The sequence below is a fragment of the Cervus canadensis genome, chromosome 9 (genome assembly GCF_019320065.1).
Source record: "Cervus canadensis isolate Bull #8, Minnesota chromosome 9, ASM1932006v1, whole genome shotgun sequence".
In the NCBI taxonomy this organism is placed as follows: domain Eukaryota; kingdom Metazoa; phylum Chordata; class Mammalia; order Artiodactyla; family Cervidae; genus Cervus; species Cervus canadensis.
This window is the reverse complement of record NC_057394.1, coordinates 69,890,290-69,914,542: the sequence shown is the minus strand read 5'-3', so window position 1 is coordinate 69,914,542 and position 24,253 is coordinate 69,890,290. Positions and strand designations below refer to the sequence as shown.

The window sequence follows — 24,253 nt, the reverse complement described above, 5'->3', positions numbered from 1 at the left end:
AAGATGAAAGATCTGTTGTAATAGAATTAAAGCATTTTTGCTTTTCCTGGAAAGGACAGGACAGGCATTTGAGTACTGCATTCATAACTGTATCTGCATCCATAATAGTAATCTGTAAAGATGTACATTGCAACAGTATTGTCCAGAGTCTGGCTGTGTAAGGCATTTGCCAGTACACCTGCTTTTTTTTTTTTTTTTAACATGTATCAGGCCCGTATAGTAATATTTAAAGATGTAAATTGCAACAATATTGTCAGGAACCTGGCTGAGTAAGGCATTTGCCAGTACACATACTTTTTTACAGTGGTGTTAACATGTATCAGGCCCTTATACATACTAGCATTTATTTTTTCTGCTAACTGTGGGTAGGTGTTCCTTCCTGCACTGCAAACCCAGGGTCGCCCCTCACTGATGTAATACCACCCTGGTTGTCTTGACATCTGAGGTCAGCAGGCTTCCTGGGTGCTAAGGCTGTGAGACACCAGGCAGAGGAGGTCCCTCGTGGTGACCTGAGAACTCCCCCTGTGTGAATGGGAAGCAGCCGTCCCATTTTTGAGAGGTTTCAGCCTTTGAGTGATGGAGCTAGAAGGGCCTTTAGAGACCCTTGACTCTAATGCTCTTGTATGTGTAGAAAAGGGGCCCAGGGAGGGATAGTGGATTTGTTCAAGGCTGCATAGCTGTTAATAGATGGTGTAAATAAAGACAGGGCAAGGACCTTGGCTGCCTGGTTCCTTGTCCCGTTCTGTCATCTTTGTTCCGCTGCTACATGATGGCCAATAGCGTCCCCCAGAGGTGGGGATTCCTTTGGAGGCTTCACCGCCCCAGCTCTCTGGGGAAACTGGTGGGCTTTGGGATTTCTCTGTGGCCGTTGCCAGGAGCAGAGGACCCCTAGTGCTCTGTAGATATGGACCACCATGGAAGTGACGTGTGGCAGAGCAGAGGCAGCCGTGGTTGGAGGTGATGTGGGTGTAGCGTCCCGGTGTTCTCTGGCGTGTGTGTCTTCTAGACAAACCTCCTCCATCAAGCAGGGTTTCAGGCCAGCTCGTCTACCCTAAAGCGCAGCTTCCGTGTCTGAAGCTGCTGTAGGAGCGATGCCAGGAAAGGATCGAGAGGCCCGGGCAGCTGGTTGGGGAGGATTTGAAGGCAGTTGGTTAGGTAATTGGATCTCAAAAGTTAAATCCCCTTAAAGGGAAACCTTAGTGGCACATGAAGGTTTAGTAGCTTCACAACTATCAACATAAAATGATGCATTCTTTCCCCAGACTGCTCTGTTGCAATGTGCCTTGCTTAAGTAGTCGGGAAAGTGGCATTTTATTTTTATTTTTTGGCATGTGGGATCCTAGTTCCCCAACCAGGGATGGAAGCCACACCACCTGTTGTAAATGGTGTTAGTCATACAGTCTTGAGTGCCCGACTCTTTGCGACCCCATGGGCTGTAGCCCGCCAGGGTCCTCTGTCCATGGGATTCTCCAGGCAAGAATACTGGAGTGGGTAGCCATTCCCTCCTCCAGGGGATCTTCCTGACCTAGCGATTGAACCCCTCCTGCATTGCAGGCAGATTCTTCACTGTCTTGAGTTAGGAAGTCCTAACAACTGGACTGCCAGGGAAGTCCCCAACATGTGGCATTTTTAGGTCACTGAGGTTTATCCTTTCAAATGCCAAAATTAACCACAAACCAAAAGCGCTTTTTGGTTGGAATATTTTGAAAATGACACGCCCGTCTGCACCACTCAGGGGCACACTGACTGATCACCTCCAGTGGGTTGGAGGCTGTCCTTTCTGGTGGGTGGGCAGGTGGCCAGGTCCTTCCGGGTGAGGGTCTGTTCTCCATGTCCACCGTGGCCCTCCATGAGTGCTGTCCATCACCGCCATCACCGTCCCAGCCCTGGTGGATTTCCTCCAGTCTGTCACCTGCTGGCTCCACTGTGTGGAGGACTGAAATCCACAGCCGCAACCTTGAGAAGATGTAGGTGGCAACACATCTCCTGCAGAGGAAAGTGCCGCAGTGACACCGACACAAAAGTGCAGAGAATGGGCCCCTCTGTTTTCTTTTTTGGGGACTATGCTGAGTCTTCATTGAAGCACACGGGCTTCTCTAGTTGTGACCTGTGGGCTTAGTTGCCCGACTAGGGATCAAATTGTGCCTTGGAATGTCAACCACTGGACCGCCAGGGAAGTCCCCGTTTTGTTTCTTTTTTATTTTTTTTTAATGAACTTTTAAAAATTATTTTTTTTTTATTGGAGGAACCCCCTCCTGTTTCTTATGGAGAGCAAGATGATCAGAGGTCTGAGCTCTAGGCAAGTAGGGAAAGAGAGAATTCCTGTAAATTATTCATAGCTTTGTAGACTCGATGGGTATGAGGACCGTCTTGATCTTGGGTTAGTGCTGGTGTTCGGAATAGTTATCACCTCCTTGAGCAGGGCGTGATGAGTGCCATGACTGTGTCATTTGTCTGAGCTTCCCTGGAGGCTCAGTGGTACAGAATCCGCCTGCAGTGCAGAAGAGGCAGAGATGAGAGTTTGATCCCTGGGTCAGGAAGATCCCCTGGAGAAGGAAATGGCAACCCACTCCAGTATTCTTGCTGGGAAAATCCCACAGATAGAGGAGCCTGGCAGGCTACAGTCCACCAGGTCGCAAAAGAAGTGGACATGACTGAGAGACTAAACAGCCACAAGTTACATAGGAAGTTAGCTTGCATCCATGGAAGAAGGGAGAGAACTGTAGGTAGCATTGGAAGTACATTAGCCTCCTACTTTGTCCCTGTTGGAAACTTATGGATAAGCAGCAAATGGGTACTGTGGCAACCCAGATGTCTGCGCAGTTCAGGATGGTTGGGTGAAAATATAGGAAACTCCTGGTTAGGATAGAATTTTAATGCTCTGAATTAAATGCTTTATTCCATGTAGCCCCATCTAGGCTGTCAGGATTATGAACCTGCTTTAAAAATTCTGACATTCACCTCTTCTTTTGAAATGATTATTTTTGACATAGAGAAGCAGTGGCACCCCACTCCAGTACTCTTGCCTGGAAAATCCCATGGATGGAGGAGCCTGGTATGCTGCAGTCCATGGGGTCACTAAGAGTCGGACACGACTGAGCGACTTTACTTTCACTTTTCACTTTCATGCATTGGAGGAGGAAATGGCAACCCAGTCCAGTGTTCTTGCCTGGAGAATCCCAGGGACGGAGGAGCCTGGTGGGCTGCCGTCTATGGGGTCGCACAGAGTCAGACATGACTGAAGCGACTTAGCAGCAGCAGGATCTTATTTCATTCTAGCCCATCAGTACCTGGGAGAGAATGACTCTAATTATGGTAACATCTTATTAAATTATATTCCACTAATTCAGGACTGGTGATGGTGTGAGATGATGGTGCGGCAGGACAAAAGCAGAAACGTGTCATTGCTCTCCTAGAAGGGAGGAGCAATGGTGATAGGATCATGGAGACCCTACCTGTGCTTGCTTAACAGTTCAGTTTTCAGACTCTTGGGAAATGTTCATCTACCAATAATTGGGAGTTATTCCTAATAGCCCTCCCTCCATCTCTATTTTCCACAGCATAGTTGGAACTTATTATGTAACTTATTATGTCAAAGCTGTGAAATTACGTTTCCGAAATGCTTTATGTCAGCCGTCTCCGGTTGGTTTTGTCTTTAAATTGGAGGATAACTGCTTCACAGTGTCGTTAGTTTCTGCTGTACAACGACATGAGTCAGCCACATGTATACACACATCCCCTCCCTCTTGAGTCTCCGTCCCACCCCTCTAGGTCACCTCAGAGCACCGAGCTGAGCTCCCAGCTATCAGCAGCTTCCCACTAGCTGTCTCTTTTACACATGGTTGTGTATGTACATCAGTGCTACACTCTCAATTTGCCTCACCTTCCCTGTGTCCACAAGTCTGTTCTCTATATCTGTGTCTCTATTCCTGCCCTACAAATAGGTTCATCAGTACCATTTTTCTAGAGTCCATATATATATACATTAATACACATTATTTGTTTTTCTGGCTTCATTCTCTAGGTTCATCCACGTCACTGCAAATGACTCAGTTTCATTCCTTTTTATGGCTGAGTAATATTCCATTGTATATATGTATCACATCTTCTTTATCCATTCATCTGTCTGTGGACATTTAGGTTGCTTGCCTTCTCTTTAACTTTGCAGAGGCTTTAATAACCTCATCCAATGGTTGTGTGTCCTGGCACAAGTAGGGGACCTCCTGGCCCAAGGGGAGGTAGAAGCGTTCACCAGGGACAGTTCCCCAAATGCTCACCCAGTCCAGGGTCTGGGGATAGCACAGGGTTTATGTTGTTGTTCGGTTGCTAAGCTGTGTCTGACTATTTGTGACCCCATGGACTGCAGCACGCCAGGCTTCCCTATCCTTCACTATCTCCTGGAATTTTCTCAAGCTCATGTCTGTTGAGTCAGTGGTGCCATCCAACCATTTCATCCTTTGTCACCCCATTCTCCTCTTGCCCTCACGCTTTTCCCAGCATCAGGGTCTTTTCCAAAGAGTTACAGGGTTTATAGATCATTCTCTTCCTCACGTCAGAGTTATAATTGAATGCAATTTAGATTTTGCTGTATTTAATACTCTTAACCGTATGCTGCTGCTGCTAAGTCGCTTCAGTTGTGTCCAACTCTGTGCGACCCCATAGACAGCAGCCCATCAGGCTCCTCTGTCCTTGGGATTCTCCAGGCAAGAATACTGGAGTGGGTTGCCATTTCCTTCTCCCGTGCATGCATGCATGCTCCTTCTGCAATAAAAGCATATAAATATGTATGCTAAGCAAAGTAAGTTTCAATCCAGTTCCTGTCTGAATACAAATCATTAATTGGCAGAGTCCAGATAAGAGGTTTTCCCATAGGGTCGAACATTTAGCTCTCTGGGGACTAATTAGGCTCTTTGTTTTCTCTCTCTGTGGCCTAGTCTCCTGTTATTTTTCTGATAGTCATCAGGACCACGGGGCAACAGACAGAGGAGTCATGAACTCTTTCCAGGCCATTCCTCTCCCCTTCCTTCTATGTGGACGCACACACAGTTAACCCCTATAAATTAACCGCTGGTGTAGCAACCACAGTGTTAGACCCTTATCCTAATCCTCATGCTATGCCGGTAGGGAACTGAGGCTCAGAAGTCACATCGCTTGTCCTGGATCTCACAGCAGAGTCAGGCTTCAACCCCAGGTGCCTCTGAGCGATGCTCCTGAACACACGTCCCACCTTCATATCAATCAGTGGCTCTGATTGTTGAACACGTCCTTCTCCCCTTCTGAGTGTGAGCTCCTTCAGGGCTGGGCAGGGGACCCAGCACACAGGGAACCCCCTAGAAGTTTTACTGAACTGGGCTAGAAGGTCTTAGGGGGAGAAGAGGTCAAATAAGATGACGCAGAGGTTAGCCTGGGGGTGGTCTGCCTGTCCCTCATCTCCGAGCGTCCCCGGGGCTGTACCCTGCCGCACGGACATGGACTCGGGCCGGACAAGGACTCTGTCCTGGTTACAGGGGGCACAGCATGTGTCCTGACTGGGCAGCCCTTCGACACCATGAAGGTGAAGATGCAGACGTTCCCCGACCTATACCGGGGCCTCGCCGACTGCTGCCTCAAGACCTACTCCCAAACGGGCTTCTGGGGCTTCTACAAGGGCACCAGCCCCGCGCTCATCGCCAACATCGCCGAGAACTCCGTCCTCTTCATGTGCTACGGCTTCTGCCAGCAGGTGGTGCGGAAAGTGGCTGGGCTGGACCGGCAGGCGAAGCTGAGGTGAGTTGAGGGCGCTGACCCTCTTTGTTTGAAAACCAGCACTTATTTGGCCAAGAGCTTTAAGAGACCTTATTGGGAAGAACATTTCCATTTTTTTTTGTTTTACCAGTAACCACTTTCTTGATTCTGAAGTGATCCATCACTGTCATAGGAAACTGGGCAAGCACATACATATGTGTTATGTAAAAGAGTTGCCCACAATCCACCACGGAGAACCAGCCACCCTCACCTTCCTCCCATTCTTCAGGAAGATGCTTTTCTTTTTTAAGGATTATTTTTCTTTTCTTTTCTTATTAGTTTGTTTTTTTTTGGTTCAGCTAGGTCTTCATTGCTATGCTGGGGCTTTCTCTTGTTGCAGAGAGTGAGGGGGCTACTCTTCATTGGGGTACGCAGGCTTCTCATTGCAGTGGCTTCTCTTATTGTGGAACACAGGCTCTCGGCACACGGGCATCAGTAATTACGTGGACTCAGTGGTTGCAGCACATGGGCTTGGTTGCTCCATGGCATGTGAAATCTTCCTGGACCAGGGATTGAACCCGTGTCCCCTGCCTTGGCAGGCATATTCCTATCCACTGTATCACCAGGGAAGTCCAGTTTTTTCCTTTCAATTGGAGCATAGTTCATTGACAATGTTGTTAGCTTCAGGTGCATAGCAAAGTGAATCAGTTATACATATATCCATTCTTTTTCAGACTGTTTTCCTACATAGGTTATTACAAAATATTGAGTAGAGTTCCCTGTGCTATACAGTAGGACCTTGTTGGTTATCTATTTTATACACAGTAGTGTGTGTATGTTCATCCCAATCTCCTAATTTATCCCTCCTGCCTCCATTTCCCCGTTAGTAATTAGAAGTTTGATTCTACAATCTGTGAGTCTGTTTCTGCTTTGTAAATAAGTTCACTTGTGCCGTTTTTAAAAATTAGATTCCACCTGTAAGTGGCATCATGTGCTATTTGGGGAACACGCTTTTCAAATGCTGCTTGTGGGTGCCACTTCTCGAGACAGAAGTGTAGAACTTAAACCAGAGATCCGACTTGTGATCTGAGTTTTGGGTTCCACGTCATCAGCAAAATGCAGTCAAAGAGGTTTGAGGAGGAAGTTGGAATCTTAAGAAGGGTCAGAGCGTCTGAGAAGATGCAGGTAAGGGTCTGTTTCCTTGGCCACGTGTGCCCCAAACATCAGACTGGCGTGTGCTTGGTCGTCTCTTGGGTATTTATTATACAGAGATTAAAGGAATTTGGAAAGCACTGGGACATTAACTGTTTGCTGTTTTGAACATTGATTTATTTTATTATTGTTTTCTAAATATTTCTTTTTGGCTGCGTTGGGTCCTTGTTGCTGCTCACAGGCTTTCTCTAGTTGGGGCAAGTAAGGGCTACTCTTTGTTGAAATGCACGGGCTTCTCATTGAGGAGGCTGCTCTTCTTGCAGAGCACAGGCTGTCCGGCACGGGGGCTTCAGTAATTGCAGCTCCCAGGCTAAAGAGCGCAGGCTTGGTCATTGTGGAGCATGGACTTGCCCTGTGGCATGTGGGATCTTCCCACACCAGTAATCTAACTGGTGTCCCTTGCATTGCAAGGCAGACTCTTAACCACTGGACCACCAGGGAAGCCCTGATTTATTTTGTATCATTTAAAAGCATTCTTAGCTTCATGGTTGCAGAGGACAGTCTTGGCTGGGTTTTTTGGTGGGAATTTGAGATCCTGTTGAAACCAAAGGTCCCATGTGGCTACAGTAGGTTCCCTTTGTACAAAAGTCTTCTCTGCAGTTCCCTGGAGAGGTGCCTGTTTATAGGCAGCCATTTTATCTTGATGGATGGAACTTGTTTTTTTTTTTTTAAGGCTCGGGACTGGATGAAATCACCCAGGGAGACATGTTAGTAGCACTGAGCATGGATCCTAGGATCATCCAGCAAGGAGGGGTCAGGAAAAAAGACGAAGTAAAAAAATAAGCAGAAGCCAAAAAAGGAGAATGTGGTGTCCCATGTAGAGACAGACAGGAAGGACACAGCTGTGACTGGAGCTCTTCCCACTCGAGGGAGAGACTTTTTAGCTGAAAAAACCTGTAACTTTAGTCTCCTTTAGCATCCTTGGTACTGCTAGTGGTAAAGAACCTGCCTGCCAATTCAGGAGACAAAATGAGATGTGGGTTCGATCCCTGGGTCGGGAAGACCCCCTGCAGGAGGGCATCGCAACCCACTCCAGTATTCTTGCCTGGAGAATCCCATAGATAGAGTAGCCTGGAGGGCTACAAGTTCACGGGGTTGCAAAGAGTCAGACACGACTGAAACGACATAGCGTAGCATTCTTGGAGAAGGACTGAGTAACCGCAGGAGATTCGGAGCAGGTCCTGCAGTGAAGAAATCTTCCTGTTTCGCTTGGCTTAACCAGCACCTTTGCCTTTTTTTAAAACAGGAAAAAGAAATAATTTTATTTATTTCTGTCTACGCTGGGTTGTCTTTGCTGTACCGGCTTTTCTCTAGTTGGGAGCAGGGGCTACTCTGTGCGGCGGCTTCCCTTGTTGCGGAGCACAGGCTCCAGGGCACGTGGACGTCAGTAGTTGCAGCTCCAGGGCTCTAGAGCTCCGGCTCCCTAGTTGTGCTTAGTTACTCTTTGGCAGGTGGGATCCTCCCAGACCAGGGATCAAACCCACATCTCCTACCTTGGCAGGCAAATTCTCCGCCAACGAACCAGCCAGGGAAGCCCTCCTTGCCTTTTTTTTTTTTGTTTTGGAACTTGGGGGACAGGGACCTGCTGCCTTTTTCATCCTGCAGAGCAGTGTTGCTCATTACCATTGAGCACATGCTGCCTGAGAGCTTGCGAAGCTCTGACATGCACGCCATGCTTCCCTAGCCCTCACCCGTGGTCCTGTGAGAGCATCCAGGCAGGCAGTGGTCTCCGTTTCATAGGCAGGGACACTGGCACGGACATTGACACGGGCTGACACGTGATGCAGCCGGGACCCCAGCCGTGTCTTCTGCGCCCTGCAACCAGCACTCTTCCCATCAGACCACTGACAGGCTCTAGAGTACTTTGTAGGAGATCAGGTCCAGAGACAAGATTAATAATTCTGCAGGTGCAGCAAAAGCAAATACCTGCTTGTGGGCACCTGGTGAATTTCTGCAGGGCTGCTGTAAATATTTGTCTGTTCTCGGTTTGAACATGCCCCTGGGCGGTGTTCTCTTTCCATCCTTGGCTGGAAGGAGTCTGACACAACAGGAATATACAGGTACATATTTGTCGAGTGGGTGACAAAAACAGTTGATTCTTACAAATCCTATCCACCCTGACTGCCGCTCGAGCTCCAGGTCTAAACGTTTATACTACAGGCATAGCCTGAGGCCCGTGTCCCTCACCTCATGCAAAAAGTATTTATTAGAAAGCCAAAGTCCAGCGCAGATCAGACTTGGCTTTGTGCTGCCCTGTATCAGCATGCTTGGGGTTCGTTCAGGCGTTACTGCCTCTTAGATTGAATAGCCGTCTGCATTTATCAGTGCCACCTTTGTTCCAGCAAGCTTGGTCAATGACCCTAATTGACTACGGCCTGTCAGCAGGTTGACAGAGAGCCCCAGAGGGAGGCCAAGTGCAGATTTGCAGGCTAGCCAAGAGACAAACCATTTAAGCTTTGGTTTTGACAAACAAGCCAAGCAGGAGGGAAGTGGGAAGGCTGGAGGGGACAGTGTCTGGCAGTCCCCACTCCTAGAAAGCTGTGTGCCAGTGCAGTTGTGGAGCTGGCTCTTCTGGTAATGCTCTGACATGTCATTCTCTAAAAGGAAGGCCACACTGCAGGCAGTGTCTTCCTTCTGAAAGAAAGCCTGCTCCAAGCCAGCTCTTCTGAGGCCTGGGTGTGCAACAGGCTGGCTTGGCCCTGGGCACCCACTTCACATTCACCTAAGGCACCAATGCCAGGCCACCAGAGGTAGGAAATCAAATTGAAGAGGGCAGACGGACCTTGGCTTTATGCAGGCACAGGTCAACTATTCTGGATTTGGTTCCAGATCATCTTGCAGATTTTTTGGTTTCCCAGTGCATATAAAGCTATGTTTACACCGTATTGTGGGCTTCCCTTGTGGCTCAGCTGGTAAAGAATCGACCTGCAATGCGGAAGACCTGGGTTTGATTCCTGGACTGGGAAGATCCCCTGGAGGAGGGAAAGGCAATCTATTAAGTGTACAATAGTATTTGCCTCAAAAACCAATGTACCTACCTTAATTTTAAAATGGTGGTTTAGTCACTAAGTCATGTCTGAGTCTTGTGACCCTATAGACAGACTGTAGCCCGCCGGGCTCCTCTGTCCATAGGATTTCCCAAGAAAGAATACTGGAGTGGATTGCCATTTCCTTCTCCAGGGATTCTTCCCAACCCAGGGCTCGAACCTAGGTCTCCTGAATGCAGGTGGAACCTAGGAAGCCCAATTTAAAAATACTTCATTGCTAAAAAACACTAGCCATCATGTGACAACTCGGGGTTGCCACAAACCTTCGATTTTAAAAAATGCAGTATCTTCAAAGTGCAGTAAAGTGAAGCACAGTAAAGTAAGCTTTGGCTGTAGTAAGGTTTGACTCCAGTTTCTGTAACCATTAGTTTACTGTAACTTTTTTAATGGTTTCCAAAACACTATTTTTAAAATTTAATTTTTATTTTATATTGGTGTATATTTGATTTACAATATTATTAGTTTCAGGTGTACAGTTAAGTGATAATTAGATATATAGATACATATATATCGCTAACTATCTCCATTCTTTTTAAGATTGTTTTCCCATGTAGATTAACATAGAATATTGAGTAGCGTTCCCTGTGCTATATAGCAGGCCCTTCTTGATTGACTGCTAGGAGATCAAACTGGTCCATCCTAAAGGAAATCAGTCCTGAATATTCATTGGAAGGACTGATCCTGAAGTTGAAACTCCAGTACTTTGGCCACCTGATGTAAAGAACTGACTCACTGGAAAAGACTCTGATGCTGGGAAAGATTGAAGGCAGGAGGAGACGGGGATGACAGAGGATGAGATGATTGGATGGCATCACTGACTCGATGGACATGAGTTTGAGCAAGCTCCAGAAGTTGGTGATGGACAGGGAAGCCTGGCGTGCTGCAGTCCATGGGGTCGCAAAGAGTCGGACATGACTGAGCGACTGAACTGACTTGATTATTTTATATATAGTAGTGTGTATATGTTAATCCCAAACTCCTAACTTATTCCCATGTTTCCCCTTTGGTAACCTTAAGTTTGTTTTTGAAGTCTGTGAGTTTGTTTTCGTAAATAAGTTCATTTGTTTAATTTTTTTTAAGATTCCACATATAAATGATATCGTATGACATTTGTCTTTGTCTGATTTATTCACTTAGTATGACAATCTCCTGGTCCATTGATGTTGCTGCAAAAGGCATTATTTCATTGCTTTTTTATGGCTGAATAATATTCCATTGTATATATGTACCACATCTTCATTATCCATTCCTCTGTCAATGGACAATTAGGTTGCTTCCATGTCTTGACTGTTGTAAACAGTGCCTCAGTGAACATTGGGGTACATATATCTTTTCAAAGTATGGTTTTGTCTGGATATATGCCTAGAAGTGGGATTGCTGGATCATTTTCTATTTTTATTTCTAATTTTAGTTTTTTAGGAACCTTCACACTGTTCTCCACAGTGCTTGTACAAATTTACATTCCCACCAACAGTATAAGAGGGTTTCCTTTCCTCCATACCCTCTCCAGCATTTGTCTGTAGGCTTTTTGATGATGGCTCTTCTGACCAGTGTGAGGTGATACCTCATTGTAGTTTTGATTTGCATTTCTCTAATAATCAGTGATGTGAAACATCTTTCATGTGCTTTTTGACCATCTGTGTATCTTCCTTGGAGAAATGTCTGGATCTTCTGCCCATTTTTTGATTGGGTTCTTTTTTTGGTTAGAGTTGCACAAGCTGTTTGTATATTTTTGGAGATAAATCTCTTGTTGGTTCCTTTGTTTGCAAGTATTTTCTCCCATTCTGTGAGTTGTCTTTTTGTTTTCTTATGGTCTCCTGTGCTGTGCAAATGCTTTTAAGTTTAATTAGGTCCCGTTTGTTTGTTTTTATTTTCATCACTCTGGAAGGCAGATTCAAAAAGATATTGCTGCAGTTTGTCAGTGTTCTACCTATGTTTTCCTCTGAGTTTTATAGTGTCTGGTCTTGCATTTAGATTTTTAACCCATTTTGAGTTTATTTTTGTGTATGATGTTAGAGAATGTTCTCATTTCATTCTTTTACCTATAGCTGTCTATTTTTCCCAGCACCACTTATTGAAGAGACTGTCTTTTCTCTATTGTATGTTTTTGTCTCCTTCGTCATAGATTAATAACCACAGGTGTGTAGGTTTATCTCTGGACTTTCTGTCCTGTTACGTTGATTCACATTTGTGTGTGTGTTGTTTTTTTTTGCCAGTACCGTATTGTTGACGAGTGTAGCTTTGTAGTCAGAGAAGGCAATGGCAAACCATTCCAGTACTCTCACCTGGAAAATCCCATGGACGGAGGAGCCTGGTAGGCTGCAGTCCGTGGGGTCACTAAGAGTCAGACACGACTGAGTGACTTCACTTTCACTTTCTCACTTTCACTTAGTTGCAGCATGTGGGATCTTCATCGCCACTCACAGACTCTAGTTGTGACACGCAGGCTCCAAAGCACAGGACCCTGTAGTTGCTGCTCCAGGGCTCAGTTGCCCTGCAGCATGTGGGATCTTGGTTCCCTGACCGGGGATCAAACTCATGTCCCCTGCATTGCAAGGAGGGTTCTTAACCCCTGGACCACCAGGGAAGTCCCATGTTAAAAGTCGTTTAATCATTTTTAATTTCAGTACTTGTGACTGGTCTGTTCTTATTTTCTATTTCTTCTGGTTCAGTCTGGGAAGGTTGTACCTTTCTAAGAATTTGTCCGTTTCTTCTAGGTTGTCCATTTTGTTGGCATATGGTTGCTTGTAGTAGTATCTCTCTCTCATGGGCTTCCCTGGTGGCTCCGACGGTAAAAAGAATCCACCTGCAATGTGGGAGACCTGGGTTCGATCCCTGAGATGGGAAGATCCCCTGGAGGAGGACATGGCAACCCACTCCAGTATTCTTGCCTGGAGATTCCCCATGGACAGAGGAGCCTGGTGGGTTACAGATCATGGGGTCACAAAGAGTCGGACATGACTGAGTGACTAAGCACAGTAGTCTCTTACGATCCTTTGTATTTCTGTGGTGTTGGTTGTAACCTCTCCTTTTTTATTTCTAACTTTATTGATTTGAACCCTCTCCCATTTTTTCTTGATGAGTCTGGCTAAGCTTTTAGTTTCCTTGATCTTTTCTATTTTCTTCATCTCTTATTTATTTCTGCTCTGGTCTTTGATTTTTTTCCTTTTACTAATGTTGAGTTTTATCTGTTCTTTTTCTAGTTGCTTTAGATGTAAGATTAAGGTGTGTTTTTTTTTAGATTTTTCTTGTTTCCTGATGTAAGATTGTATTGCTATAAAATTTCCTCATAGAACTGCTTTTGCTGAGTCCCATAGGTTTTGGATTGTTTTGTTTTCATTGTCATTTGTCTCTAGGAAATTTTGTTTTTAACTTTCAAAATTGAAGTATAGTTGCTTTTCATGTAGGTAATTTTTTATTGCCTCCTTGATTTCTTCAGTGGTCTGTTGGTTGCTTAGTAATATATTGTTTAGTCTCCATGTATTTGGTTTGTTTTTTGTTTTTACAGTTTTCTTGCGATTAATTTCTAATCTCATAGCATTGTGGCTGGAAAAGATGTTTGATATGACTTCGATTTTATTAAATTTACCAAGGGTTGATTTTTGGCCCAGCATGTGACCTATTCTGGAGAATGTTCCATGTGTTCTTGAGAAGAAGGTATACTGCTCTCTGAGGGAATGTTCTATAAATATGAGTTAAGTCTATTTGATCTTATGTGTCATTTAAGACCTGTGTTTCCTTACTGATTTCCTGTCCTGATGACTGTCCATTGATGTAAGTGGGTTGGTTTACTGTAACTTTAGGACAATTGAATGTGGTAGGTCTGTTAGGCATTTACTTCCAGATGGGAGATAAATCATGAGGGGACCTTTCTACCTGGCAGGCTGCCCTGGGAGTTGCCTTTGGGGTCTTCTGGAGGTCTGTGAGTTGTTTTAGTTGTCAGTGACAGCCTTTTGCTGGGATTTAACAGGTCAGTGTCATGGCCAGGTGTTGCTGTGAGCAGCTCAGTTCTTTAGCCCAACTAAAGGTTGTCCCCACACGTACCACTGGTACGCTCATGATGGAACACTGCACCACGGCTTGGAGACCATCTCCTTTGCTGACATCCATGAACTCTCAGGAGTCTTCCTGGCAATTTGTTTTGCGTACTTTTCCCCATATTCTTGAACTCTTAGTAAGTTCCAGCTTCATAGCCCTGCTGGTGCCTCAGGCTGGTGGTGCTAAGCCCATGTGGGATGAAGTGAAGTCTTCCCTTTCTGTATTTGTGTGCATTCATTCCTCCATCTAGATTTCCAGCTTTGCCATCTGCACTACAAGCATCAAGCTTGCTGACTCACACTGGCTGGCCCCCTCCTGTGGCACCACTATACCACACCCGTGCCCCTCTGTGGCTGAGCTCCAGGAGGTCATCAGCTGAGCTGGAAAGTTTTTTTGCGATAAGCAACTTTTTGGTTCAGAATTTATCCTGGGTTTTCATCTGTTCAGTTCAGTTCAGTTGCTTAGTCATGTCTGACTCTGCGAGCCCATGGACTGCAGCATGCCAGGCCTCCCTGCCCATCACCAACTTCTGGAGCTTGCTCAAACTCATGTCCATTGAGTCGGTGATGCCATCCAACCATCTCATCCTCTGTCATCCCCTTCTCCTCCCGCCTTCAATCTTTCCCAGCATCAGAGTCTTTTCAAATGAGTCAGCTCTTCGCATGCCCTGGTGGCTCAGACGGTAAAGTGTCTGCCTACAATGTTGGAGACCTGGGTTCAATTCCTGGGTCAGGAAGATCTCCTGGAGAAGGAAATGACAACCCACTCCAGTATTCTTGTCTGGAAAACCCCATGGATGGAGGAACCTGGTAGGCTACAGTCCATGGGGTCACAAAGAGTTGGACACAGCTGAGTGACTTCCCTTTTTTTCTTTCTTCACATCAGATGGCCAAAGTATTGGAGTTTCAGCTTCAGCATCAGTCCTTTCAATGAAAATTCAAGACTGATTTCCTTTAGGATAAACTGGTTGGATCTCCTTGCAGTCCAAGGGACTCTCAAGAGTCTTCTCCAACACCACAGTTCAAAAGCATCAATTCTTCTGCACTCAGCTTTCTTTATAGTCCAACTCTCACATCCATACATGACTACTGAAAAAACCATAGCCTTGACTAGACAGACCTTTGTTGACAAAGCAATGTCTCTGCCTTTTAATGTGCTGTCTAGGTTGGTCATAACTTTCCTTCCAAGGAGTAAGCGTCTTTTAATTTCATTGCTGCAATCACCATCTGCAGTGATTTTGGAGCCCAAAAAAAGAGTCAACCACTGTTTCCACTGTTTCCCCATCTATTTCCCATGAAGTGATGGGACCAGATGCCATGATCTTAGTTTTCTGAATGTTGAGATTTAAGCCAACTTTTCCACTCTCCTCTTTCACTTTCATCAAGAGGCTCTTTAGTTCTTCTTCACTTTCTGCCATAAGGGTGGTGTCATCTGCATATCTGAGGTTATTGATATTTCTCCTGGCAGTCTTGATTCCAGCTTGTGCTTCATCTAGCCCAGCGTTTCTCTTGATGTACTCTGCATTTAAGTTAAATAAGCAGGGTGACAATATACAGCCTTGACATACCCCTTTTCCTATTTGGAACCAGTCTGTTGTTCCATGTCCAGTTCTAAGTGTTGCTTCCTGACCTGCATACAGGTCTCTCAAGAGGCAGGTCAGGTGGTCTGGTATTCCCATCTCTTTCAGAATTTTCCACAGTTTATTGTGATCCACACAGTCAAAGGCTTTGGCATAGTCAATAAAGCAGAAATAGATGTTTTTCTGGAATTCTCTTGCTTTTTCGATGATCCAGCAGATGTTGGCAATTTGATCTCTGGTTCCTCTGCCTTTTCTAAAACCAGCTTGAACATCTGGAAGTTCATGGTTCACGTATTGCTGAAGCCTGGCTTGGAGAATTTTGAGCATTACTTCACTAGCATGTGAGATGAGTTCAATTGTGTGGTAGTTTGAGCATTGTTTAGGATTGCCTTTCTTAGAGATTGGAGTGAAAACATGCCTTTTCCAGTCCTGTGGCCACTGCTGAGTTTTCCAAATTTGCTGACATATTGAGTGCAGCAGTTTCCCAGCATCATCTTTTAGGATTTGAAATAGCTGAACTAGAACACATGTAAATCAATGGCTGATTCATGTCAATGTATGGCAAAAACCACTACAATATTGTAAACTAATTAGCCTCCAACTAATAAAAATAAATGGAAAAAAAAAATGAAATAGCTCAACTGGAATTCCATCACCTCCACCAGCTTTGTTCGTAGTGATTTCTAAGGCCCACTTGACTTCACATTCCAGGATGTCTGGCTCCAGGTATGTGATCACACCATCTTGATTATCTGGGTCATGAAGATCTTTTTTGTACAGTTCTTCTGTGTATTCTTGCCGTCTCTTCTTAATATCTTCTGCTTCTGTTAGGTCCCTACCATTTCTGTCCTTTATTGAGCCCATCTTTGTATGAAGTGTTCCCTTGGTGTCTCTAATTTTCTTGAAGAGATCTCCAGTCTTTCCCATTCTATTGTTTTCCTCTATTTTGCATTGATCACTGAGGAAAGCTTTCTTATCTCTCTTTGCTATTCTTTGGAACTCTGCATTCAAATGGGTATATCTTTCCTTTTCTCCTTTGCTTTTCGCTTCTCTCCTTTCGACAGCTGTTTGTAAGGCCTCCTCAGACAGCCATTTTGCTTCTTTGCATTTCTTTTTCTTGGGGATGGTCTTGATCCCTGTCTCCTGTACAATGTCATGAACCTCCGTCCATAGTTCATCAGGCACTCTGTCTATCAGATCTAGTCCCTTCAAGGGACTCTCAAGAGTCTTCTCCAACACCACACTTCAAAAGCATGAATTCTTCGGTGCTCAGCTTTCTTTATAGTCCAACTCTCACATCCATACATGACCACTGGAGAAACCATAGCCTTGACTAGACAGACCTTTGTTGGCAAAGTAACGTCTCTGCTTTTTAATAAGCTGTCTAGGTTGGTCATAACTTTCCTTCCAAGGAGTAAGCATCTTTTAATTTCATGGCTGCAGTCACCATCTGCAGTGATTTTGGAGCCCCCAAAAATAAACTCAGCCATTGTTTCCACTGTTTCCCCATCTATTTGCCATGAAGTGATGGGACCGGATGCCATGATCTTAGTTTCATCTGTAGTAGTTACATTACACTTGTGGTTGCTCTGGGCTGGATGCAGGGCACATAGGGATGGCCTCGAAAACTAGTTTTATTTAAAGCTCAGCAGCAAACACACTGAAGTATTAATGGAGTATATGTTTGGGGTGGTGGGACCTTAGGGAATTTTTTCTTCCAAATTTGGTTTCTCTGTGTCACTTTTTGTCTTAGTTCTGACTGCTAGAACAAAATACCCTGGACTGGGTGGTTTAAAAACAAACATTTGTTTCTCACGGTTCTGGAGGCTGGGAAGTCTAGGAATGAGGTAGGTGCTGGCTGATTTGGTGTCCAGCGAGGGCCATCTCCTGGTTTGCAGAGGGACGCCTGCCTGTCCTCTCACATGGTGGAGAGAACAGAAGCCAGCTCTCCAGTCTCTTCCACTAATCACATCAAGACCCCATCTCAAACTAATTACCCCCCAAAGACTTTCCTTCAGATAGTGTCACATGGAGGGTGAATGCTTCAGCACTGGAATCTGGGGGTGGGGTCCAGGCCATAGCTCTCTGACTAATAGAAGAAGCATGGGTTTGCCATCAGAGAGACCTGGGTTTGAAGCCTAGCATTGCCACTTAGCACCTGTGTGACTGAGCACATGGGTATCACCTCTTAAGCATCATTTTCCCCGGAAGTCAGGATGCTGCTGTCGCCCCCATGGGGTGGTGGGCTCCTCAGAGGAAGCCTGGTGGGCGCTGAAGGAGCGTTCCTTTCTGCCTGAGCTCACTCTGCTTTACCATCCGTGTTGGAGCCTGCCCAGTGCCGAGTGAGTGAGTAACAGGCCGCCTGTGCTTGCATCCTCCCAGTGATCTGCAGAACGCAGCTGCCGGCTCCTTCGCCTCTGCCTTTGCTGCCCTGGTCCTCTGCCCCACGGAGCTGGTGAAGTGCCGGCTGCAGACCATGTACGAGATGGAGACGTCGGGCAAGATAGCCAGAAGCCAGAAGTAAGCGCTGCCTGGGTACAAACGTCAGGTTGCCTTGGTGTAATGAATATTTTTAAATTTTATATCATGCTATAATTAAGAAGCAAAACAGTTTATCTACTCCAAACACTTCCCCCCCACGCCCACCAATCAGAGAATAATTTTCTGAATGGACAGTCTGGGATGGTTGGACCCACCACCCACCCCAGAATGTAGGCAAAAGATTTTAACAATGATTTATTATTTTTCCTAATTTTTAAAAAAAAATTTTTGTGGGGGGAAGACTGTGCCATGAGGTATGTGGGATCTTGGTGCTGCGATCAGGGATTGAACCTGCACCCCCTGCATTGGAAGTGTGGAGTCTTAACCACTGAACTATCAGGGAAGTCCCTGTAGGCAAATATTTCATATCCTAAAAGTGGGGAAGCAGGGCTTCTACCTCATTTGGCCTGTGGAGAGCCTAAGGTGTGACTTCCATATATACCTGGAAACACACAGCAGCGGCTTTGGGGCTGATGCTGCGCTTTCCTAGGTGCCACTTTGGATTCTGGGGTGAATATTTGCTCACTACCCAGTTTCACATCAGTGCTCATGCTAAGCACACCAGATCCTGGTGACTTCTTTTCCCCCTTCCCTAATCCTTCAAGTGCCCCTGGAGAAGGGAATGTCTTCCCACTCCGGTATTCTTGCCTTGAGAATCCCACGGACAGAGGAGCCTGGCAGGCTACAATCCATGGGGTCACAGAGTCAGACATGACCTAGTGACTAAACAACAAGAAGTCCTTTAAGTATACCTACAAAGGGCCCAAATTCTGAAAACATTCATCAAACCCTTGTAAGCTTAGCAAGTCTTCAGTGATTGAGTTATCCCGTGAAAGTATGAATCATATACATTATTTATTATTTGAATTAAAAAGCAATTTATTATCCTTATTCATCCCAAATTTGCTTATTTATCTTAACTAAGTAAAGGTTTGGTCATGGGTATTGCTCAGGTTAACTCAAAAGCCAATAAATAAACTGCTGGGAAGAACTGGTGGATAAACTGACCATTTTCCGAGTCGTCAGTTTCTTTCCAATGAAAATGGGGTTCATAATAGCACCCTATTTCCTGCAGCCAAGAGATTCATTACAACCTATTTGAATCTATTATTCAAATCCTAGAAGTTCAAAAGTCTTTAGTGTTTTTTTTCATTGAAATACAGCGTACACACGGTAACAGAAACACACCCAGAAATCATAGGAAATCTTAAGTGTATGGTTCCACAAATAGTCACAAATGAACCTTTTCGTCAGCTGGTGCCCAGATGAACAGTGCATTAACAGCACCCAGAAAGTTGTCTCTTGAAAGTGGTTTAAAGTATTTTTAAAGAAAGTAATTGTTAGATCCAAAGGACTCTGGTAGATGGACACCCTGTACAAAAGGAAACATGTTTTAGGTACAGCAGTGCCCAAGCTGGGAATATGGTAGCTGAGGGTTGAGACCCGGATTGGAACCAGGCTAACTGTGTTGAGTTGAATTACTTTGTGCGTGCATGCATCAGTCGCTCAATTGTGTCCAACCATTTGCGACCCTATGGACTATAGCCTGCCAGGCTCCTCTGTCCATGGGATTCTCCAGACAAGAACATGGGAATGGGCTGCCATGCCCTTCTCCAGGGGATCTTCCCTACCCAGGTATCGAATCCGCGTCTCCTGAGTTTTCTGCATTGGCAGGCGGGTTCTTTCCCTGCTGGGCCATCAGGGAAACCCTGGATTACTTTACTTCTTCAATATAGAAGGAGAGGGCACTGCAGGCACGGACTGTCTAGTGGATGATGCCTGGGAAGGCAGATCATCAATAAAAGCAGGTGGCCTTTGTTACCTGGGGCCTGACCCCTCTCTGGTCCAAGCCAGGTCACCTATTGAAAACACAGTGAGGAGCAAGGGGCCTGCCAAACAGGCTTGGTTTCTGGTGCTATCAGGAACGGGCCTCCCACTCCCCACCCCTGACACCATCAGGAAGAAGAGCCTGCACAGAGTGCTGTGTTCCGGCTGCCTCAGGCTCTGATCTGCTTCAAGTAAAAAATTCTTACACACCTGCCCCTGTAAGAACTAAATACTGGGTGAGTCTAGCCTGACATAGTTCGGCTCTTGGAATTTTTTTGTTCTTGCCTTTAAGTAACATGTACGGCTCCTTGCTCACTTCCCTGGATGGAAGCAAAACAAAACCCTAAACACCTGAACAACCAGTTCGCTCAAAATGTACCAGCTCAAAAAAAGGCTGAGGAGATAGAAATTGAGGGCGGTAAGGGGACTGGGCATGAACAATGCCATTTTATTCTCTCTGAGTTTGGACAATTCTCATTGTAGTTTCACTTACTATTGAAAAAAATGGGTGTAATTGGCTCTTTTAGATCTTTGATAATGATTTCTAGAAATGTATGCATTCATTTTAATAAAATATCTTTACATGGACTAGCTCAAGTGATAAAATAAACTTATTATAAAATAATTGTATCTGTTTGGGAGATTTCCTTCCCACAGAAGCCTTTTAGGGCTGGAATTCTGGTTGCTCTGTTTATAAAATGAGCTGCTTGGTGGTCAGAGCTCCGTCAGGTCTACAGGATGGGTGTGAACGTTGTCCTAACTGTCTGTCACCCTGTCTCCACCCAGCACAGTCTGGTCTGTTGTGAAGACTGTCTTTAGGAAGGACGGCCCCTTGGGCTTCTACCACGGACTCTCAAGTACTTTGCTTCGAGAAGTACCAGGCTACTTCTTCTTTTTCGGTGGCTATGAACTGAGCCGGTCATTTTTTGCCTCGGGGAGATCGAAAGACGAATTAGGTAAGCCTGTTGGCTAGGACCACAGGTGGGTTTGAAGTGTTGGCTTCTGGGTGGTGGTGGTTGCTATGGAATCTGTGCACGGCGGGTTTGCCTGGCCCTAGGCGCCTCTGGATGCCAGGGAGTAACCGTAGTGGCAAGTGGTAGCTAGCACCTTCCTCCCACCTAGGTAATTTCCTCAGGGTAGGGGCTGGAGCAAGACTTTCCAAACTTATTTTACTGGAATACCCTTTGTGCATTCTCTCCGGGTCCATTTTAAGGACGATTGCAGACATCATTTTTCCTGGAGGAAATCACCTATAAAGCATCTCTGAATAAGTTTAAACTTAGTAATAAATCTTGATTGTGTGTTTTTTTTCCCAAAGGTTTTTTTGGATGTGGACCATTTATTTTTAAAGTCTTTATTGAATTTGTTACAACATTGCTTGTTTTGTATTTTGGGTTTTTTGGCTATGCAGCATGTGGGATCTTATCTCTCTGACCAGGAATCAAAGCCACGCCCCTCTGCAATGGAAGGTGAAGTCTTAACCACCGGACCACCAGGGAAGTCCCCTTGATAGACAGTATTTTGAGAGCAATGGGAAGGGTCCTTCCTTCTCATTTATCCTCATTAGTGGCTTGACCCAATGCTTGGCTTGTGGGGGATTACTTTTTTTTCTTAAACACCTCCTTTCAGTGTTTGGACCTGTTCTGAGGATCATCGTGCTCCCAGGCTTAACTGTCATGTTTAATAAGATAACTTTAGTTTTTCCCTGTAAAGGAAGAGTCGGGGCTGTAGGGTATTAATATATTAAAATACTTAAGAGAAAGTTGAAAAAAGATGCAGCCTGTGTTTCCGTGGCCTCTGTTCTTACTCCTCGTGGCAGGCTGTTGCCATGCTGCTGGGGCCTGCTGGTTCTGGTGGGGGGTGGGGAGCAGGCCTCTGGAGGACACGGCAGGAGGGCCACAGTCACCAGCCTAAATCTGACACTCACTGGAGCTGCCCCTGGCCCTGGCATCATGAGGGATGCCCCTAGGCTATCACAAGGAACCTGTGCTCTTGGATTGTTGCCCCGGAGAACTGCGCTCCTCAGCTTCCCTGTCGGTAATTGCACCCACCTGTGGCCACTGCCGCACTGACCTCTGGAAATGTCACATCACCTGTGCTCAAGACAAAATACCATTTGCTCATTTTCTCCTCCAGGCCCTGTCCCTTTGATGTTAAGTGGTGGATTTGGTGGAATCTGCCTGTGGCTTGCTGTTTACCCAGTGGATTGTATCAAATCCAGGATTCAAGTTCTTTCCATGTCTGGCAAACAGGCGGGATTTATCGGAACCTTCATAAGCATCGTGAAAAATGAAGGTGAGTCTGCCATTGGCCGAACCAGAGGTGGTGTGTAGAGAGCAGTCATTTCGCCGCTAGTCTTGTTGAGGTTGATCACATGGATAATGGCTTTATTTCCCCCACCTCATAACCTTTTCTAACTGTGTATATAACCCACATTTGTGGATTTGTTTTCAAACCCCTTTCTTTAGGTTCTTTCATTATTCTCAAGAATGTTTAAAGCTCCTGACTCCTAACCTCTGGGCCAGGACTTTTTTTTTTCTAAATAGCCTGGAGAGAATTTTTAAAGTATATACTTTTGTCTAGGAAGACGGATGTTTCGAAGTTAGCACCACTTGTTTTAAGCAATATTATCAGGAGCTGAGCTCTAATGGAATCGCTTAGACATTTCAAACAGTGTACATCCTTAATGCTAAGACTTCTGGAATGAGAAAGGCACTAAGCAGTTTCTGAAGGTTATTTGCTATCAGGTTTTGGTTATACAGGAGATATATATATGACTTTTTCAAGTAGTGGTTGTGTAAAGTTGATTTTATGCTACTAGTGAGTAAAGACCTGTCCTTCTAGCATTCACTATGCATCTTAAAACTTGGCACATACACGTCTCTTGAGAGCGAGCACAGTAAATATGCAGAAACTGATTTAACCCCAAATAGAGCATAAAACGTCTATTACTAATAGTAACCCCTTTTGTTTTTTTATTTGGCTTCACCGGGTCTCAGTTGCAGCATGTGGGATTCTTCATGTGACATGCATGTGGGATCTAGTTCTCTGACCAGGGATCAGACCTGGGCCCCCTGCAATGGGAGCAAGGAGTCTTAGCCACTAGACCACCAGGGAAGTCCCCAGTAACCCCTTTTCAATTTGCAATTTCACTTTCATAGTTTTACAAAGTACTTAAACCTCCCTTATCTGACTGGATCTTCAGAACCGCCTTGGGCAGTACTGATACTAGAAACCTGATACTAGTCAGATTTCTGACCTCATCCACGTTCTTTCTCCTGGCCCACTGCCTCATGGTCTTCGCCCCCACGTGAAGCTGCAAAGCCGCTGCCATCTGTGACTCTGGTTGCCTTCTGTCAGCCCATGTGGCCCCGCTCTGCCACATCCATCTACCAGGAGTTAACAGGCACGGGATTGGTGAATGTTCGTCAACTTTAGTGAGAGTCCTGCCCTTGCCCTTGTTTCCACTAGACTGTTTAGTTCCATTAGCTCAGGGAAACCTGCTCCGTAACTGTTGGGTTTTAGCTCTATTGTCTGGACTTGTAAGTGTAAACGTATCCATGCTGTGCGCGTTCATGGGATATCTGCAAGAAGGGGGGAGGGAAATCTGTCTTTGATCACCCCTTTGTGTTCTAGGAGTACTGGCCTTATATTCTGGACTGAAACCTACCTTGATTCGCGCATTCCCTGCCAACGGGGCCCTCTTCTTGGCCTATGAATACAGCAGGAAGTTGATGATGAACCAGTTCGAAGCATACTGAAGCGTTGCAGCAAACCTCGATCCAAGTGCAGGCATTTGAGGACTGCAGTTCATCTCAGGGTTTCAAAGAGTACAAGACCAACGTGGAGTTATTTTGATTTCATGCAAATTATTTTTATTTTTTGTCTTCCATTCTTCTACCTTAAACTTTATAGAAGAGCCTCTATTTTATAGCATATAATTTCTGCCCATAATTGTATTGAAATAGAAAAGTTGCTGCTCTTGTCCATGGTGGGACATGCAGGGTAGGTGGGCTGCTGGTCTGAGGTTTACCTAATCTGGAGGGCTGAGTAGAGCTATATCAAGGGCTTTTGCATAAACCTGTATGTGTCCATGAAGTTTAGATGGTTATGTGTTGTGAGTGAAGCAGTGTAGTTCCATGTTTCATCTCAGAGTGCATTAGGACAAAAAAAATCCTGAGGTAACCATGTTTCATGAGGATGGTTATAAATGAGTAATCCATTCTAGATGTAGATGTCTACATCTAGATGTAGATGTCTTTAAAAAGATGTCTCTTTTTAAAAA

At 45.3% G+C, this 24,253-nt stretch overlaps 1 protein-coding gene across 2 annotated transcripts in view; it reads left to right on the top strand.

Moving 5' to 3' along the window:
* The window catches only part of SLC25A15 (solute carrier family 25 member 15), a 29,176-nt gene extending 4,923 nt beyond the window's left edge, over positions 1-24,253 (top strand). For both annotated transcript variants that reach the window (XM_043477842.1, XM_043477843.1), the window contains exons 3-7: positions 5,508-5,766; positions 17,983-18,120; positions 20,755-20,924; positions 22,105-22,263; positions 23,605-24,253. In XM_043477842.1, the coding sequence (XP_043333777.1) occupies positions 5,508-5,766; positions 17,983-18,120; positions 20,755-20,924; positions 22,105-22,263; positions 23,605-23,729 (851 nt within the window). In that variant the 3' untranslated portion in view covers positions 23,730-24,253. The remainder of the gene's footprint in view (positions 1-5,507; positions 5,767-17,982; positions 18,121-20,754; positions 20,925-22,104; positions 22,264-23,604) is intronic.